We start from the raw sequence: 19,630 nt of genomic DNA, 5'->3' as shown, positions 1-19,630 counted from the left end.
TGGGCTAGTTACTTAACTGTGCCTGTTTCCCCATCTGTAAAATGGGACACCTCCTGTATCTAAAGCCTTAAAAGAACACCAAGTACATTGTAAGTGCCATGTTAGTATGGTCTGTTACTGTTATTTTTACCATCCCTTGACCATTGTATCTTTTTTTTTTAAATAAACATATAATGTATTTTTATCCCTAGGGGTACATGTCTGTGAATCGCCAGGTTTACACATTTCACAGCACTCATCGTTACATACCCTCCCCAATGTCCATATCCCCACCACCTTCTCCTGTCCCTCCTCCCCCCAGCAACCCTCAGTCTGTTTTTTGAGATTGAGTCTTTTATGGTTTGTCTCCCTTCCAATCCCATCTTTTCATTTTTTCTTTTCCTACCTCCCCCCAACCCCCTCACATTGCATCTCCACTTCCTCATATCAAAGAGATCATATGATAGTTGTCTTTCTCCGATTGACTTATTTCGCTAAGCATAATACCCTCTAGTTCCATCCACGTTGTCGCAAATGGCAAGATTTCATTTCTTTTGATAGCTGCATAGTATTCCATTGTGTATATATACCACATCTTCTTTATCCATTCATCTGTTGATGGACATCTAGGTTCTTTCCACAGTTTGGCTATTGTGGACATTGCTGCTATAAACATTCGGGTGCACGTGCCCCTTCGGAGCACCACGTTTGTATCTTTAGGATATATACCCAGTAGTGCAATTGCTGGGGCATAGGGTAGCTCTATTTTCAGTTTTTTGAGGAACCTCCACACTGTTTTCCAGAGTGGTTGCACCAGCTTGCATTCCCACCAGCAGTGTAGGAGGGTTCCCCTCTCTCCGCATCCTCGCCAGCATCTGTCATTTCTTGACTTGTTAATTTTAGCCATTCTGACTGGTGTGAGGTGGTATCTCATTGTGGTTTTGATTTGTATTTCCCTGATGCCGAGTGATGTGGAGCATTTTTTCATGTGTCTGTTGGCCATCTGGATGTCTTCTTTGCAGAAATGTCTGTTCATGTCCTCTGCCCATTTCTTGATTGGATTATTTGTTCTTTGGGTGTTGAGTTTGCTAAGCTCTTTATAGATTTTGGATACTAGCCCTTTATCTGATATGTCGTTTGCAAATATCTTCTCCCATTCTGTCAGTTGTCTTTTGGTTTTGTTGACTGTTTCCTTTGCTGTGCAAAAGCTTTTGATCTTGATGAAATCTCAATAGTTCATTTTTGCCCTTGCTTCTGTTGCCTTTGGCGATGTTCCTAGGAAGAAGTTGCTGCGGTTGAGGTCAAAGAGGTTGCTGCCTGCATTCTCCTCAAGGATTTTGATGGATTCCTTTCTCACATTGAGGTCCTTCATCCATTTTGAGTCTATTTTCGTGTGTGGTGTAAGGAAATAGTCCAATTTCATTTTTCTGCATGTGGCTGTCCAATTTTCCCAGCACCATTTGTTGAAGAGGCTGTCTTTTTTCCATTGGACATTCCTTCTTGCTTTGTCAAAGATTAGTTGACCATAGAGTTGAGGGTCTATTTCTGGGCTCTCTATTCTGTTCCATTGATCTATATGTCTGTTTTTGTGCCAGTACCATACTGTCTTGATGATGACAGCATTGTAATAGAGCTTGAAGTCTGGAATTGTGATGCCACCGACTTTGGCTTTCTTTTTCAATATTCCTTTGGCTATTCGAGGTCTTTTCTGGTTCCATATAAATTTTAGGATTATTTGTTCTATTTCTTTAAAAAAATGGATGGGATTTTGATAGGGATTGCATTAAATGTGTAGATTGCTTTAGGTAGAATAGACATTTTCACAATATTTGTTCTTCCAACCCATGAGCATGGAATATTTTTCCATTTCTTTGTTTGACCATTGTATCTTGACCTAGCACCATCACAATTACTTTTTTTAGTTATATATTTTACCTTGTCTTATTATATGTTGTTCTGTAGTGCTAATAATACCATAAAAATTATATATTGTATTACTGTAATACTGTGTTTTGTAAGATAGATAGATTTGGTCTATCTACATGATCATTTACATGAGCAAAATTTATTTCTCATATATATTTGGTCTTTGTCCACAATTCCTGGTTCAACAGCTCCCCAAACCTTTGGAAGTGTTGAGAATGGTCATGGTGTCTTTTGTTATATCAGTGAACTCCCAACCAAGGCCATGGCTGATTGTTAGGAGAACTGACCATGTGATTAGAGGGTTGGAACTTTTCTGTTCTACCTACTTCCCCAGTCCCCACCTGTGGGGAGGGGAGAGGAGCTGGAGGTTGAATCAGACGGTGGCCACTGAATTAGTCAGTCGTGGCTGTGCAGTGAAGCCTACATAAAACCCGAGAGGACTGGGTTCTGAGAGCTTCCTGGTTGGTAGACGTGTGGGGATGTGGGCAGAGTGGTGCACCTGGAGCTCCTATGGGGTTAGCCTTGGGGTCCAAGCCCATTCTTGAGCCACAGTGTGGACACAGAAGAAAGCCCTGCTTCCTGTGTGCACCTTTGAAGATAGGCTTTGGGGTCAGTCCCACTTGGACCACATGGGTTAGGTAAGAGGCATTTTCTTTTCTTTTTTTTTTTTTTAAAGTATTTTTTTAAAGATTTTATTTATTTGACAGAGAGAAATCAGAAGTAGGCAGAGAGGCAGGCAGGGGGGGGGAGCAGGCTCCCCACTGAGCAGAGAGTCCAATGCGGGGCTCGATCCCAGGACCCTGAGACCATGACCCAAGCCGAAGGCAGAGGCTTAAACCACTGAGCCACCCAGGCGCCCCAATAAGAGGCATTTTCTTAAAAGAAAGTTGAATTCCGTTGCCAAAATGATAGATTCTAGGTAGGCAGAACTAATAGATGTACAATGCAGTCTTTCTGTGGTCTTATTTTATTTTTCATTCTGTAACATGTCTCTGACCTTTTAATAGGCAAGTGGCTCTGTCTCTTGTGGAAGGTCACATGTCTAGCAAGCAGCAGAGCCAGAATTTCACCATAGCTTTTCTGGCTCCATAGTCCCTTTCCAGTGTTTGAGCTTCTTTTTTTCTTTTTCTTTCTTTCTTTCTTTTTTTTTTTTTAAAGATTTTATTTATTTGAGATAGAGCGTGTGCAAGAGAGAGCACAAGCAGAGCAGAGGGGCAGAGGGAGAGGATGAAGAAGACTCCTTGCTGATCAGGGAGCCCAATGAGGGACTCGATCCCGGGACCCCGGGATCATGACCTGAGCTGAAAGCAGACGCTTAACTGACTGAGGCACCCAGGTGTCCCCAGTATCAGAGCTTCGTAAGCTTTTCTAGGGCAGCACCCCCAGGGCAGGGGAGGACAAATAGACTCTGGGGGTGTGAGATCATAGCCCCAATAACCTGCCATAAACTGAAATTCCTTTGAAGTCTGATTTGTTCACCAAAGTCATGAAGAATTGGCATTCCACTCTAAAATGCTACCTGTAATGTGGAAAGGTGCTTCCTAGCCATAAAATGGATGCTGTAAGGAGATAAGCCCCTTTTTCTTGTGAGCACTGCTGGCCACATCCCTTAATGCGAGCAGCCCAGACTATCTGGGGCCGCTGTTCTGAGGCTCTTCCCTAGTTTATTTTCAGGAGGGATTTAGTGGCTTATTTTTTAGAATTATAAGGAATATAAAGTGAGATTTTTAAAAAATATCATAAATTGGGGTGCCTGGCTGGCTCAGTTGGTGGAGCAGTATGACTCTTGGTCTTGGGGTTATAAGTTCGAGCCCCACGTTGGGTGTAGAGAGTAATTAAAAGTAAAATCTTAAAATATAATAATATCATAAACATAAAGAAGATTAAATTTGGTAAAGAGCACACTGTTGTTCACTCAAGTGTCAAATCAGGCCCCGACCTTCAGGGTGAGGCAGTGGGGCTTGATCCCAGGACCCCGAGATCATGACCTGAGCCAGAGGCAGACGCTTAACTGACTGAGCCACCCAGGTGCCCCCAGGACTGAGGACTCTTTAAAAATTAAGTATGAGTTTGTAAAGATGTTCACAGTGATGATTTTATATTACATAAGTGAGTATGTGAACTGTGATTAACACTTGTTTTGAGATTGTCTGCTAATGCCTGTTATTGGTGAAATGTACTAGAAGTTAAAGGTTGTATTGGAGTGTCTTGTAATGAGACGTAATTGGCCTTTGAACTTTGAAGAAGTCTCTCATACTCTCTTTATAATGACATTTCTGCCTTTCAGAGTGGAATGCATTATTGTTGCCAATGATGCCACCATCAAAGGAGGTACCTACTACCCAGTGACTGTGAAGAAACATTTACGGGCGCAGGAAATTGCAATGCAAAACAGACTCCCCTGCATCTACTTGGGCAAGTCACGAGAGTCATAAAATGAACAATTTTTAGCTGGGAGAATACAATACTGTTTAGAAGGCTGTATATGACATTATCAATGGGTTTTTTAAAAACTGTTGTTAGTTTTTCCTATAATTACAAAAGAAATACACGTTCTTTGCTAAAAACTCTGGAAGAAAAAGTAAACAAAAACTACCTATAATAATATCCCTGAGGAGTAACTACCTCTGATAGTGTTTTCATGTATGCCAGTTTTTTTTCTCTACATGGGTGTGGATTTTTTCCTTCTGTGTATTTTCTTTTTGTCTGGACCTAATGAGCTCAAACTATGGAAAAATAATAGCTGATATTTATGGATCTCTTGAGTGCTAAGTACTTTGTAAATGCTTATGAATAATTCCAACAAATGCAATTTAAAGAAATTTAATTCTTTATGAAAGTATATTTATATTTGAAATTAAAGTAATGTTTAAGTCTAAGGATACTTCAAAAGGAACATAAAAGCAAGGCAGTTTAAAATTGGCGCTGCCTTGAGACACCTGGGTGGCTCAGTGGGTTAAGCCTCTGCCTTTGGCTCAGGTCATGATCTCAGGGTCCTGGGATCAAGCCCTGCATCAGGTTCTCTGCTCAGCGGGGAGCCTGCTTCTCCCCCTTTCTCTCTGTCTGCTGCTCTGCTGGCTTGTGATCTCTCTCTCTATCTCTGTCAAATAAATAAATAAAGTCTTTAAAAAAAAATTGGCACTGCCTGGATATTGGTTTAGTTTGGTGAAATGCCACCATACATATATTGCTGGTGCGGTATTTAAACAGGTACTGATGTAGAGATTTTTTTTTCCTGCAAAAGTGAATTTACCTGTTTGACTCACAATGTGAACTTTTTTCGCACATGAGGAAAATAGCCAGCGGGGCCCTACTGCTTACAGGTGCTGTGCCAAACACCATAGGGGATGGAGTGAAGAAAGAGTATGATGTTATCCCTGTCTTGGGCAAGCTTGAATGAATTGGAGACAGGATGTCATGTATTAAAGAACAATGAAAGACTTAATGGATGTAGGCAAGAGCAGTAGGCATGGGACTAGCTGAATTTTCATAACACTGCTCTGTGCACTCACACTGTGCTGAACTCTGAGTACTTACATACCTTATTTCATGTCATCCCAGGAACAGCTCCCTGGGAGAGCTACTGTTGTCCCCTTCATTTCACAGGTGAGAAAGGCGAGGCATAGAAGGCTAGGAAACACACCAGTCATCACAGAGCTCTGAAGTCAGCAAGCTCTGTTCCGAATTCAACGGACGTTCGTAGCCCCTACTCCCCTCTGCAGTAAAAACAGTCCTCCAGGCAGTCCGTGATGAATTGTCACATGAATTCTGTAGATGGTTTTGTATTGATTTAAAAGAGGGAAAGACACGTTTTTTTGTTTTTTTGTTTTTAGCTGAACTGATTAAGAATTTATGGTGTTTCTGGGGCTTTAGCTTGTCCTCAAAGAGAGAATGTCCTAAACATTTCAAGTGGAATTTGGCACTGGAAGGGGACCCTAATGGATCTGAGGAAAACAGTGAATTTTTTGGCTGTGTTGGGGGACTTGAAAAAGATGCTGTAGAATAGTTTAGAACAGTAGGGCAAGTTTTTTGTGAAGGTGATTAAGAACTGTTTCACTGATAAAAGTCTCTCTGTGTGCCGGCTATTTTGTTCATTCAAGTGTACTTACTTCTGTTAATTCCCTTGTCTTCAGTTGATTCAGGAGGAGCAAACTTACCTCGACAAGCAGAAATATTTCCAGATCGAGATCACTTTGGCCGTATTTTTTATAACCAGGCGATTATGTCTTCTCAAAATATTGCACAGGTAATTTCTCATTAATGAAATGTACTTACTGCTTTTTGTTCCAAATGCCATTGCTAACTAGGTGCTCTGAGATGACTTAAAACGGAACTTAATATAGAATTTAGGTTTTTCCGCCACAGAAAGTGCCTTAAAATTATCTGTAGTCAGATTATTCTCTTCATTATGGGCATAGTTTTATATTGTCCTAAAGGCTGTTCACCAAAGAAAGAGTTTCTTAAAAGAAAGGGCAATGAGTAATTGCTTTTTTAGGACTATGTTCTGACGCACTTTGCTGGCTATATGAAGAGACAGGTGCAAGGGAGATTGTTGTAGCATTGACATAGCAAAAGTTAACAAACAACCTAAGTGGCCATTATTGGGAGATGAATAATATGATTTTTAGCTGTTAAAATGAATGAACTAGAATTGCGTGCATCAACATAAAGAAGTCTCAGAAAATAAGTTGAGTAAAAGTAATAGTAGAATAAACCCATAGTCACCTGCTTTGTTTGTAATTGTTAAATACATCAAACAATCTATTACTTATGTCTTAAACAGGTGCATGGGAATAATATACTCAGCTTTAGAACAGTGGTTACCTTCGAGGTGGGAGGTGGGAGGAAGGGGTCAGGCAGGAGGCTTCACAGTACCTGAAATGTTTTATTTCTTTAAAAAAAAAATCTGAAGTGAATTTGGCCAAATGTCAGGATTTCTTAAGACTGGGTGTTAGGATATTTATTTTTTGTTATTCTGTATTCTTTTTTTTGGCATGTTTGAAATATTTCATAATATTGATGCTTCTCCTTCGTTTATGTTTTGTTACTGGATTTCTTAAGTTTGTGGTGTTTTGGTAATATTTTAATGAATTAGCCTTCACTTGCAATTATTGTATCTTATCTTTATTTTTTATCGAAACAGTTACTACTTACTGTATAACTTATGGTTATGTAGTGACTTTGACCATCTATGCTTTATTTCTCTAAATAGAAACTTCAGCTTTGCTCACTTTTGCACAGAGGTCCTTCCATGACCTGGTATGAAGTTTTTACTGTGATCTTTTGTTTAATAGGGGAAACCAGCCCATATTAATTTGTGGTATAATTTGTATAGTTGTACTAACCTTGTATTAGTTTCCTAGGGCTGTCATAACAAATTGCTGCACATGGGGTGGGGGTGGGGGGCTGAACATGACAGAAATTTCTTCTCTCAAGTTCTGGAGGCTGGAAGTCTGAAATCCATGTGGGAACCATGCCGGGCTCTCTCAGAAGGCTTTAAGGCAGGCTCTGTTCCTTGCCCCTGTTGGTTTCTCCTGGCTCTAGGTGTTCCTTTGGCTCATGGCTCTGTGACTCTTATCTCTAGCTTGTCTTCCTTCTGCCCTGTGTCTGTGGCTGTGTCTTCTCTTCTCTCTCTCACAAGCATACTTGTCATTGGATTTTGGGCCTGCCCATATAATCCAGAATGATCTTATCTGAAGATCCTTACCTTCATTACATCTGTGGAATCTGCGGAGACTCCTTTTCCAAATAAGGTCATAATCAAAGGTTCTAGGGATTCAGGTGTGGGTATATTTTTGGGGGTCCATCATTCAGCCCTCTATAGACCTGTCATCTTGCATGCTTATTCTTTGCTCTTTCTGTTCGTGTAGTTTTTAACAGTCAACATGTAACAAATATTGATGGAGGACCTTCTGTAAACCAAGCACTATGTTGGTAAATAAAACCAGGTAGAGGCTCTGGCCCCATGGAACCTAAACCTTAAAGTGCTTTGAAAAACAGGTCTTTTAAAAATTAAAAGTGTCCATATTTTTGAATAAGCTGTATGTGCCTATGATTAAAAAAAAATCTAAAATGTGGGAAGGGCATTAGAATGCTTTCCCTTTTCCTATTTTATTTTTGTCTCTTAAAAGTTTCAACATCAATATTTCCTTAACGTAGCCACTTCTTTTAGCATATCTTTTTTCTATTTCACTCCAGTAGGAAGTTTAGGGGGAAAGGTTTACCTTCCTCTGTTCTTATGACCCTCTGGGAATTGGAGAAAATTTCTAGCTGCTACCAGTTTCTGTAGCGCTTACTCCGATCTTTTCCCCAGTAAGTGGACTCCAAACGCCACGTCTGCAATTAAGCTGTTGCTTCATACTTCACTGGAGAAATCAGACTGTGTGTGAGCACTGTTGTACTGAACACACTGCGACTTCGCCTTCTTTTAGCCCACAGACAACTGTCCCTCTTTACTTCCAAAGCTAAACTTAACATTTATAATCCTCATGCCAACCCCTCCTTTGTAACTCTTCATCTATCCCTTTCCTCCCTCTCATGTTAATATTTTTTAACCACTTTCTTTTTTCTCACAGCCAATAACTTCCATTTTTCTTTTTAAATTTTTTTTTCTTTTTAAATATTTTTATTTATTTTGACAGAGAGCAAGCAGAAGAGCACAGGCAGGGGGAGTGGCATAGGGAGAGGGAGAAGCAGGATCCCTGCTGAGCAGGGAGCCTGATGTGGGGCTCAATCCCAGGACCCCGGGATCATGACCTGAGCTGAAGGCAGATGCTTAACTGACTGAGCACCCCAGGCATCTGACTTCTGTTTTTAAAGGAAAAAGAAAAAGCACCGAAAACAATGACAAAAGAAAAGGACGTTTTCTAGCTTCTCCTGTTCCCTGAAGCTTCTCTCCTTCCCCGAATCAGCAAACTCTTCAAGAACTGTCCCAGGGCCTCTGTTCCTGACTGCTCAATCTCCATAAAAACCCACTGTCCTTGGAGGTCCTGCTGGCCTCCTACAGACCAGATTCCCACTCCGTATGACCCCTTGGTCTTGTCATTTGTTCCCTTCCCTGAAATCCTCTTTAGGCTTCCTGCCTCTGGCTTTTCCATATTCCCCCACTCTCTCCATGTAATCCTCCCAACCCCACCCAGGAACTTGTCCTTAATGGTTGCATAAACCCTCATGACATACTTTAATCTCCGTGATCTTTCCCGACCTCCCACTGCACCTCTGCTTACCCTTGGGCGTTTCAGCCATCTACATGGATTTCCAGTTAGTACTTACAGGCTCAAACTAGACTTTGAAGACGCTCGCTTTTTTACTGACCTGTTTTTTACTGCTCCTGTTTGCTCTGGTCTTCTCCCTAGGATTCAGACTGTGATGTCATCCTGTCTCTTCTCTGCTTTTCCCCCTACCTAATCATTTCAGGTTTAAAATATAGATCTTAGATATATTTTATGTGTGTGTGTGTGTGTGTGTGTGTGTATGATTTATATATATTTCTTCCTCATTTTTATATCCCCAGGATAACCTGGGTGATACATGTCTGAGGTGATCTTGTGGTGACACATGCCATCAGCATGACCCCGGCCTCCTGCATGCTTGCTGATGTGGCTGTGGCTGTAGCTCACGTGGCCCCGGAGTCTCTGGGTCTTCCTCAGTCTGGATGGCATGTCGACAGCCCAGAAGAAAGAGGGAGGCCCGTTATGTGTGCCTTTTGATAGGGAGCACTAGCTTCCTTACTTATTCAGTTCCTGCTTTCCTCTCCAAGGTTGGTTTTTAATGTTAGTATCCTTGCCCATGTAAATCCACTTACCCACTTATTTCTAAGTTGTACGTCTTTGGACAATCATATCTCTGTTGTTTCTCAGAGATGTCTCTCAGAGATGTTGTCTCAATCATATCTCTCATGTCTCTGTTGTAGCGGTCAAGATATGGACAGCTTCCTACAGACCTAGAAGGTTGAAAATGTTTGTTATTGCTCTCAGGTAGGAGACAGTTACAGGAAATACCTGCCTCGGTACTATCTTGTTTCCTCTTTCCTTTCTCTCTGGTATGCTTTAGGACCTGTTTTTTGTTTTTGACGTTCAAAGACTTTTTATACTGGTGACCTGTGGTCTTGCTTAGAGGCTCATGCAATCTGGGCTCTCTGCAATCCATGCCCGATGTCTTGATGATCTTGGGGACACGCTTCTTTTATTTTCCAGATAGTGGCTCCCTTTCGCTTCAAAAGTGGGGGACTTCTAATTCTCTTTGGAGGTGGGACCTTTGTCTTCTTTAGGTCTCACATACCATTAATTTTTAAAATTAGTGGTGGCCTCGTCTGGATGGATCTTCGCTCTGCTGTGTCACCTCTCACCCTGCTTGAGTGTGACCCTTTAGTGCATCAGGAATAGAGTGTTTCTGCTATGACTAACAGTGCATTTCTTCTGAAATAGGCATATTCATCCAGCCTTGTGCAGGGTCAGTGCCTTGGGACTTTCCCTTGAGTTTTCTTTGCACTTCTGCCTGTTCGTTCTTCTTTTCAGAGAGGCACTTAAAATTCTTTCAAGTGTCCTTGCTTTCTTCTCTCCTTCCCTCCTCCCCTCACCTCCTCCCTCTGGCTTTAGCTCATTATTTTTGAAACTTGTTTTCTTTGCTTCAGATCATGGTAATTGCTAGGAGGGCTTAGTTAGGACAGGCACTTGTATATCACTATGTTTTTCTTTTTTTAAAAGACTTATTTAAAAAAAAAAAAGACCTATTTGTTTATTTTAGAGAGAGCGTGCCAGGGGTGGTGGAGACAGGGAGTGAGAGAAACTCAAGCCCTCTGCTGAGCACAGAGCTCGAAAGGGGGCTCAGTCTCACCACCCTGAGATTATACCTAGGCTGACATCAAGAGTTGGACACTCAAGTGACTGTGCCACCCAGGCATCCCTATTTTTGGGGGGGGTTATAAAAATAGTGGTTTTATTAAAGCACGGGGACAGGACCCATGGGCAGGAAGAGCTGCTCATTATTTTTAAATACATTTCAACCTGTCCATGAAGTCAGATAAGGCCTAGGGGAGACGGAATCACTCTGATGGCTTTGAGGCTGATGAAAAGATTGAGAAAGAAACAGGACATTCTGGGCAAGATGGACTTTTTGTTTTCTGTGCACATTTCAGCCTATTTAGCACAGATAAGCATGAGTGCTCCAGAATCAGTAGTGTGATCAGTCAGTATAATTGGTGACGTTCTTAAGTTTTGGATAGCTATTGAATTGATGTGAGTATTTTGTGGCTTTTTTTTTTTAATGGAAGCTCTATAGGTAGAGGAAGGAACCAGTTTTGTTCCTTGTGTGATATAGACAGTATTTGCTTTCCCGGTTTGCTTTTTTTTTTTTTTTTAAAGATTTTATTTATTTATTTGAGAGAGAGAAAGAAAGAGAGAGCATGAGTGGGTGGAGGGGAAGAGGGAAATGGAGAAGCAGGTTCCCTGTTGAGTGCAGAGCCCGAAGTGGGGTTCAGTCCCAGGATCCTGAGATCGTGACCTGAGCCAAAGACAGGTGCTTAACTGACTGAGCCACCCAGGCGCCCCTAAAAACATACTATATAAAACCTTTTTTTTTTTTTTTTAAAGATTTTATTTTTTTGACTGAGAGAGAGAGCACAAGCAGGGGGCAGCGGCAGGCAAAGAGTGAATCAGGCTCCCTGCTGAGCAGGGAGCTTGAAGCTGGGCTCCATCCCAGGACTCTGGGATCATGACCCCAGCTGAAGGCAGACACTTAACTGACTGAGCCACTCAGGCGCCCATACTATATAAATGTTTTTAAAGATTTTATTTACTTACTTGAGAGAGCAAGCAAGTGAGAGAGAGAAAACAAGCGGGGAATAGGGGAAGAGAGGTAGAGGGAGTGGGAGAGGAAGAAGCAGACACCCCTCTGGTCAGGGAGCCCCACGTGGGGTTTGATCCCAGGACCCCAGGATCATGACCTGAGCTTAACCGACTGGTGCCCCAAAACATGAGCTGTATTTTCAATGGCTTTTCCATCAAACAACTGAAACTTTTCCCCCCTCCAAGTTGCATTACATTTATCACAGTGTGCCTTTGAACTGGATGGTCTTTTGCAATTTTTCAGTGGAAGCATGGAGGTCTAGAGTTCACACAGCTTTTCAGAATTAGGTGTAAAACCTCTTGACTCTCTCTCAGAAGCCTTTTCTGTAGGGCAGGCTGCTGACCTACAATATGTAATTTGGTTTTGGTGCAATGAGAACCAGTCTTTATTTGTTCAGGCAGGACCTGGAGGGTAATAAATTTCATCTAAAGTTTCTCAGTCTCTTACCTCTGTTTCGTAGCATCTCATTTCCTTGTACTCAGAATTTCTGCTTGTGCCTTCTCTGGCAGTCATGGCAAGCCGTGTAAGGGTCAGTTACATTTTCTTGGCCTTCTCGCTGCTTTCTTGCTTTTGATTCAAGTCTTGGATCACCATGGACGTCCTCACCCTGGTGAAATTTGGAAGTTTTGGGGTTTGTCAGCTGAGAAAGAATTCTGGAGACATTTTTGGTCTAAAAAGGTGATTTTCTTACAGCATGTGGACAGGACCTGTGGGCAGAAAGAGCTACACTGGGATTGTGAGGAGTAACTTATTATATACTTTTTGATTAGTGGGGTTTAAGGATGGTGTAATTCTCTAAGGATTTGGGAAGCAAGGCTTTCCCAACCTTGAGGGCTAGCTGCTATCAAAATGTTCCTTTTAGTCTTTAATAAATATAAACATTAAGGTACTAAGACAGCTATGAGTTCCTTGAAGAAGGTCATGCTCTGCCTATCTCAGGTTATCTCTCAGTGGGCGCAAGCTGTGAGGAGATTTAATCTAAGCTCCATTTCTCTTGCCTTTGTTTCTCATCAGCCCTGTAAGAGGGATCTCCTGGTTTGTCTGTGTCACAGGAAGCTCTCCTCCCAGGTGACTGGGTGGACTCAAGCCTCTCAGTGGAGTTCTTGGGAGTTCTCCTTTGCTCTGATGCAGATGACAGTCACTGTCCCGTCTCTTCTGATTTGGTGCCTGTGTTGTGCCTCAATGCAAGCCAAATCTCTACCCTGAGTGTGTGCAGAACAGTTGCATCTTACTTATGTCCTTTTAATGTCCTCTTGGTAAAGAAAGCAGAATTTTCTCTCTGGGGTTCCATATCATTTGTCCAGCATGGCCCCAATGTAAGATCTTTGTTGTTCCGTAGACAAATGCTTGCGGACATGGAAAGCTAGTGGAGGTCTTCTGCCGAGGGGTTCCTGTTATTTGTGAGGAGAAGGAGTAGACACAGTGACAGGGCTCTTCTTGGGGCCAGTCACCCTGTTTCATGAGTGAGTGCCTGGCTTACAATTACATGATGAGAAGAGGAGATTCTGTGACAGTGGAGACTCCACTATTTTCTGTTTTTTTGTTTCATTTTTCTATCCTGTTTCTATTTTATTTCATTTTTAAAATTTCATTTTCCTATTCTATTTCTGTTCTCTTCTATTATCAGAATTTGCTTTAGAGATATTGTTTAGTGTCTGTGACACACTTGTGACTAGAATAACCTGTTTCTTCTTGATGGAAAATTTTGAATCTTCTATACTTAATAATTCTAGGTCTTGCTTCTTAAATTTTATAATAGCTTTATTTTAAAATTTTAAATTTTTATAATAGCTTTATTAAGAGAGAATTCACATATCATACAGTGTACCCATTTAGAATGTACTGTTCAGTGGCTTTTAGGATATTCCCAGAGTTCAGTCAATTTTGGAACATTTTCAACACTCCCAAAGGAAATGCCGTTTCCAAGGACAGTTACTCCCCATTTGTATCCAATCCCTCCAGCCCCTGGCAACCACTCCTCTACTTTCTGTCTCTGTGGATTTGCCTAGGATACATTTCATTTGAAAGGGATCATATAATAAGTGGTTTCTTTCATGTAGCATGATGGTTTCAATGTTTACCCACATCTTTTGGTTTTTCATTACTCTCCGGGATCGTCCAGAATTCTCTTCTTGGCCTATCTCCCATCTCTGGAATAGAGGAATGGTTTATAGACAGACAGGTTACAGACCAGCAACCACAGATTACTCCTAATCAAAGAGTGTCCCAGGGTTTCAGAGATGCCTCCATAGCAGTTACAGAAGGTAGATGGCCTTTGATCTCTGTATTGTCTAGCGCTGTGTAACAAATTCCCCCCACACTTGGTAGTTGAAAGCACCATGTATTACCCTGCAGTGTCTGTGGTTCAGGGCTCAAAGCACAGCTGGGCTGGATCCCCCAGTGCTGAGCGCAGGTGGCTGCAGTCCCCTCCAGGATGGACTGGGAAGGCTCTGCCCCGGCTGGCTCATGTGGCGGCGGGCAGTGTGATTCATTTCTCTGAGGGCCCCGCTCGTTTCCTTGGGAGCTGTTGGCCGGAAGCATCTTGAGCTTCCTTCCCAAGTGGGCATCTGTAGAGAGCAAGTCTCCCCATGTTGGCTGGCTGCATCAGAGCGAACAAGCAAGTGGGCAAGAGAAGGGGGCTGGCAGGGGGGAGACATGGTCTCTCAGAACTGGATCACAAGAGTGGCACTTGGTATAATCTGTGTGTTAGAAGCATGTTACCAGATCCACCACACTCAAGGGGGATAGGATTATACAGGACATGAATCCCAAGAGTCGGGAGTCACTGGGGTCCACTCGCAGTTTGTGTGAGAGAAGTGGATTGTCAATTTCCTTGGTTTTGAAAGTCCTGTGGGAAAAGAACACATCTGAAAGTGCCCTTAGGAATACGGTAAAATTCCTTGGTGTAGATTCACTAATAATTTGTTCGCTATTCACTTGTGAAACTTTTCTACTAAATCGGTAGATGTTTTCTCCCCCATGAGATGGCATGATGGCATTCAGGTTCATTACCATCATTTTTGTCTTTCTGCCTTTTGACACCTGAATTCTTCTTTCTTTGTCCTCCACCCACCCCACCTCGCATCCTTGGTCTCTGAATATTTGCTGATCATTGCTGTTTTTTTCTTCCTTTTCTTTTTTTTAAAGATTTTACTCATCCATTTGACAGACAGAGATCACAAGTAGGCAGAGAGGCAGGCAGAGAGAGAGGGGGAAGCAGGCTCTCTGCCAAGCAGAGAGCCCGATGTGGGGCTCGATCCTAGGACCCTGGGATGCTGAAGGCAGAGGGTTTAACCCACTGAGCCACCCAGGTGCCCCTGCTGTTTTTTTCTTTTGCTTTCAATTTGCTGTCACAGAACCCTGCTATGCCTCTTTCGTTCTTTGGGTCTTACTTTTGAAATTTGTGCCTTTTTAGATTATTACTTCACTGTGACTCTTCTCTACTTCCTTGTCTTTTCTTTTTTTCTGGGGGGGGGGTACTGAAATAGTTTGAGCTGTATCTGCTGTTCTTGTACTGAGAACAGGCTGGTGAATTGAAATCATCATCATGTCCTTTACTCCTCAAGCCTTAAAGAAAAAGCTCATAAAATATTTCAAACATGCAGCAAGTACAGAGAATAATGCACTAATAATGGAACACTCATGCACCCTCCACTTGGATTTATGATTTTATTTATTTATTTAACAGACAGAGATCTCAAGTAGGCAGAGAGGCAGGCAGAGAGAGAGGGGGAAGCAGGATCCCTGCTGAGCAGAGAGCCCGATGTGGGGCTGGATCCCAGGACCCTGAGATCATGACCTGAGCTGAAGGCAGAGGGTTTAACCCACTGAGCCACCCAGGTGCGCCTGGATTTATAAAGTGGTAGCATTTCATTTGTTTTTCTCCCTCAGATTTTTAAAGAACTTATTTATTCATATTTCATTTATCCATTCAAAATGTGGTGTTGATGGATATGTTCGTTATTTGCGTATCTTCACTATTGTGAACACGGTTATAGTGAATGTTTTCTGTGCTCATTTCCTTATGTGATAGTTTTTCTAGCCATAGATATTTTGAAAATAAACTTCCGAGTGATTGATAAGCAAAAACGATACATGATAAACACTTTTGTAATATGTTGACAGTGAAATGTTACAGCCGTTTTTAATAACATATGTGAAATAGGGAAAAGTACTTTTTGTGGTAGCCCATTTCGATGGGAAAATGTTACCTCTTGCTGCCTTGCATCTTTGGATTAATACTAGTGTAGCATTTTTATTTCAAAATGGGTATTTGCCTGACTCTAAGAAAACTGATGGAATATTGGAATCAGTAGCAAAAAGTGCTTTTGTGTGGTAATTTAAGAAAATGGCCATTATGTATTTTTCTTATTTTTCTCTGATACTACTTATTCCTACTTAGGGGGAATCAGCCAAACCCATATTCATTATTCTTTGTGTCTTACTAATTTCTGGGAAAGAGTCTTCTTAAAAAGCTTTGTTATGGAGCATTTCAAACACACCTAAATGTTGAGAAAACAACACTGTGGGCTCTCAACATACACATCACCCTGGGTCCACAGAGCTGACTTGCTCTTGGAACACAATTTTCAGCTGAGATGCTAACATTAGTTTTATATTTAGAACATACCGTATTCAGGGTAACACAAAATATTCACACTCATTTGGAGAATTATTTCAGCATTCCCATGAGGTAAGTGGTGGTTGTTGAGAAGATTTATTAGTTTCAACACAGTGTTGCTCTCCTGTGGGTGGATTGTGGAGTTTCTTCTCCCCATGAGTTGATCAGGCTGATGTTCTAAATGGCCAGTCATCCCTCCAACAGGGGGACTGTCCATAAATTTTGTAAAGATGTGACCTAATCCCTTCAAAAGGCTTTGATAGAAGTAGTTAAGGAATTATTCCAAACACTTAGAGGACCATTTTTAAAAGGACTTATAGGAACCAGCTAGTAAGAGCCTCTGGTACGGCGACAATTATGGGTCTGTAGATCCAGAGACTACAGCCAACTGAACCTCACCTGTTGGGTTTCTTGTATGCTTGGATTCCAGATAGCGGTGGTCATGGGCTCTTGTACGGCAGGTGGTGCTTATGTGCCTGCGATGGCTGATGAAAACATCATTGTACGCAAGCAGGGTACCATTTTCTTGGCAGGACCCCCACTGGTAAGAACATAGTCTTGACTGATTGATTGATTGAACTAAGATATACATAATATAAGATTTACCATTCTCACCATTTTTTTTTAAACTGTTCTAACCATTTTTTTTCCCAAAGCTTTATTCATTTGTTTTAGAGGAAGAGAGAGCACAAGCCGGGGGAGAGAATCCTCAAGCAGACTCCCCGCTGGGTGCAGAACCTGATGTGGGGCCCAGTCTCACCACCCTGAGATCGTGAGCTGAGCCAAAAGCGAGAGTCATGCTTGAGCCACTCAGGCATCCCCGTTCTAACCATTTGTAAGAGCACAGTTCTGTGGGATTAAATATATTCACATTGTGGTGCAACCATCACCACCACCCATCTCCAGAACTTTCTCATCTGTTCCAGCTGAAAATCTGTACCCATTAAACATTAACTCCGTATTGTTTCCAACCTCTGCTGCTCCTGGCTACCACGATTCTACTTTTTCTATGAAGTTGACTACTGTAGCTACATTGTATAAGTGCAGTCATACAGTGTCTGTCCTTTTGTGATTGGTGTATTTCACTTAGGATGATGTCCTCAAGATTCAGCATGTTTTTGCATATGTCAGAACTTCCTTTTTAAGGCTGAGTAATACTCCGTTGCATGTATCTGCCACATTTTGTTTATTAACTCATCCATCAATGGACTTTTGAGTTGCTTCCAATTTGGGGCTGTTACGGATATTGCTGCTGTGACTCTGAGTGTACACATATATATGTTTGAGTCCCTGCTTTCACTTGTTTTGGGTTTCTGCGCAGATGTAGAATTGCTGGATCATGTGATAATTATGTGTTTAAGTGTTTGAAAAACCACTTCATTTCTTTTTATTGCTGAATAATATTTCATCTTATGGATAGGCAGCATGTCGTGTATCTGTTGATCAGCTGAGAGTCACTCAGGTTGTTTCCAGCATTTGGATATTAGGAGTAATGCTGCTGTGCACCTTCCTGTCCGAGTTTTAAATGGATGTGTTTCCCTTTATAAGGTTTATAGACCCGTGAGTACAGATGCTCAGTTACATGGAAACTCTAGGTTTCACATCTTGAGGAACTGCCAAACTGCCCACAGCATATTTATTATACGTTCCTGGCAGCTGTGTGTGAGGGTTCTGATTTTTCCATTTCCTTGCAGACAGTTGTTGTGTGTCTACGTGAAGACAGCCATCCTAGTGGATGGTACCTCATTCAGATTGTGATTTGCGTTTCCCTAATGGCTCATGTTGTTGAGTGCCTTTCATGTGCTGGTTGGTCATTCGTATATCATCTTTGGAGAGCTACCTATTTACATCCTTTTGCACACTTTTTAAATTGGGCTTTTTGTCTTTATTTAGAGTTGTGAGACTTCTTTATGGGTTCTGGATACAAATATCTTCTTTCTATGGATTGTCTTTAGTTTCTTGATGGCATCTTCCTTTGAAGCATGAAAATGTTTAATTTTGGTAAAGTTCACTTTTTGCATTTTTTTTTCTTTGCTGTGCTTTTGGTGTCATATCTGTGAAGGCTTTGCCTATTGCAAGATCATGAAGATTTAATACTTGGGTTTCTTTTAAGTTTTATAGTTTGAGCTCTTACAAGTTCATAATCCATTTTGAGTTAGCTTGGGTAGGACTTAAGGAAGGAATCCAACATCATTTGTATGTGATATGTAGTTGGACTAGCATCATTTGTTGAATGGCTGATGAAATAAACTTCTGCTTATTTTTTCTTCTTGTTTCAGTTGCATTCTTGTTTGACTCAGGGTCACTGGAAGTTGATGAACAAGGTGCTTGCACATAATATGTCAACTTCTTTTTTTTTTTTTTTATTAAAGATTTTATTTATTTATTTGACAGACAGAGATCACAAGTAGGCAGAGAGGCAGGCAGAGAGAGAGGAGGAAGCAGGCTCCCTGCCGAGCAGAGAGCCCGATGCGGGGCTCGATCCCAGGACCCTGAGATCATGACCTGAGCCGAAGGCAGAGGCTTTAACCCACTGAGCCACCCAGGCGCCCCTCAACTTCTGTTTTAAACGGGGCATATTATGCGTTTGTAAGCTTGTATATGCATAAAGAAACTCTGAAAAGGTACAGTAAACATAGTTTTAATGCAGAGGAGATGAAATAGGGCAAGGGAGAGACCTTTGACTTGTGTGTATGTGTGTCTGTGCTGAACATAAACATTTTGAGCCCTTTGACTTTCTGAGTCTTGTGAAAACATTACCTTTTCAAAAAGATTAAGTTAGAAAAAAAAAAGGAACACGTTAGAGTAGCTGTGAGAGGGGCTCTACATTCCTAATCCTAGCAGTCGTTACAGATCACTGGTAGGACCAGCTTCGTAATTGCAGACCCCAGTGCAAAATGAAGATATGAGACCCCTTGTTCAAAAAGGAGGAACAACTACTGTTAAAGGGACTAAAATATAAAACATGTTTTATATAAAATATAAAACATTGGTATGTTTAACTGCCTTGGTGTTTTTTATTTGCTGTTTAAGAACATGTTTCTTCAAGCATAGAATACTCCCCTCTCAGGCATTTGTGCTTCCAGTGGGCCCATCATTCAACTCCTGGTAGACATATGACCCCCCAGGGGTATGCAGCCTGCATTCCAGGATGTGCTTGGTATTCAGATGGGCGAGGGGTGAAAAGCTATCCCTCAGCTCCCACCTCCACCACCACTGCGCACCTGCTAGAGAATACAGCTCAGCACCGCCAGCCCA

At 41.7% G+C, this 19,630-nt stretch overlaps 1 protein-coding gene across 2 annotated transcripts in view; it reads left to right on the top strand.

Annotated features, from left to right (window-relative positions):
• MCCC2 (methylcrotonyl-CoA carboxylase subunit 2) overlaps window positions 1-19,630 on the top strand; it is a 67,227-nt gene that overhangs the window by 18,766 nt on the left and 28,831 nt on the right. Inside the window, exons 5-7 of one of the 2 annotated variants that reach the window (XM_080803638.1) lie at window positions 4,193-4,320; window positions 6,039-6,151; window positions 16,803-16,916. In XM_080803638.1, the coding sequence (XP_080659764.1) occupies window positions 4,193-4,320; window positions 6,039-6,151; window positions 16,803-16,916 (355 nt within the window). The remainder of the gene's footprint in view (window positions 1-4,192; window positions 4,321-6,038; window positions 6,152-16,802; window positions 16,917-19,630) is intronic. The other variant, XM_080803639.1, reaches the window with a different exon arrangement.

Source organism: Martes martes, assembly GCF_963455335.1.
Source record: "Martes martes genome assembly, chromosome: 5".
NCBI lineage: Eukaryota > Metazoa > Chordata > Mammalia > Carnivora > Mustelidae > Martes > Martes martes.
This window is presented reverse-complemented; position numbering and strand designations above follow the sequence as displayed.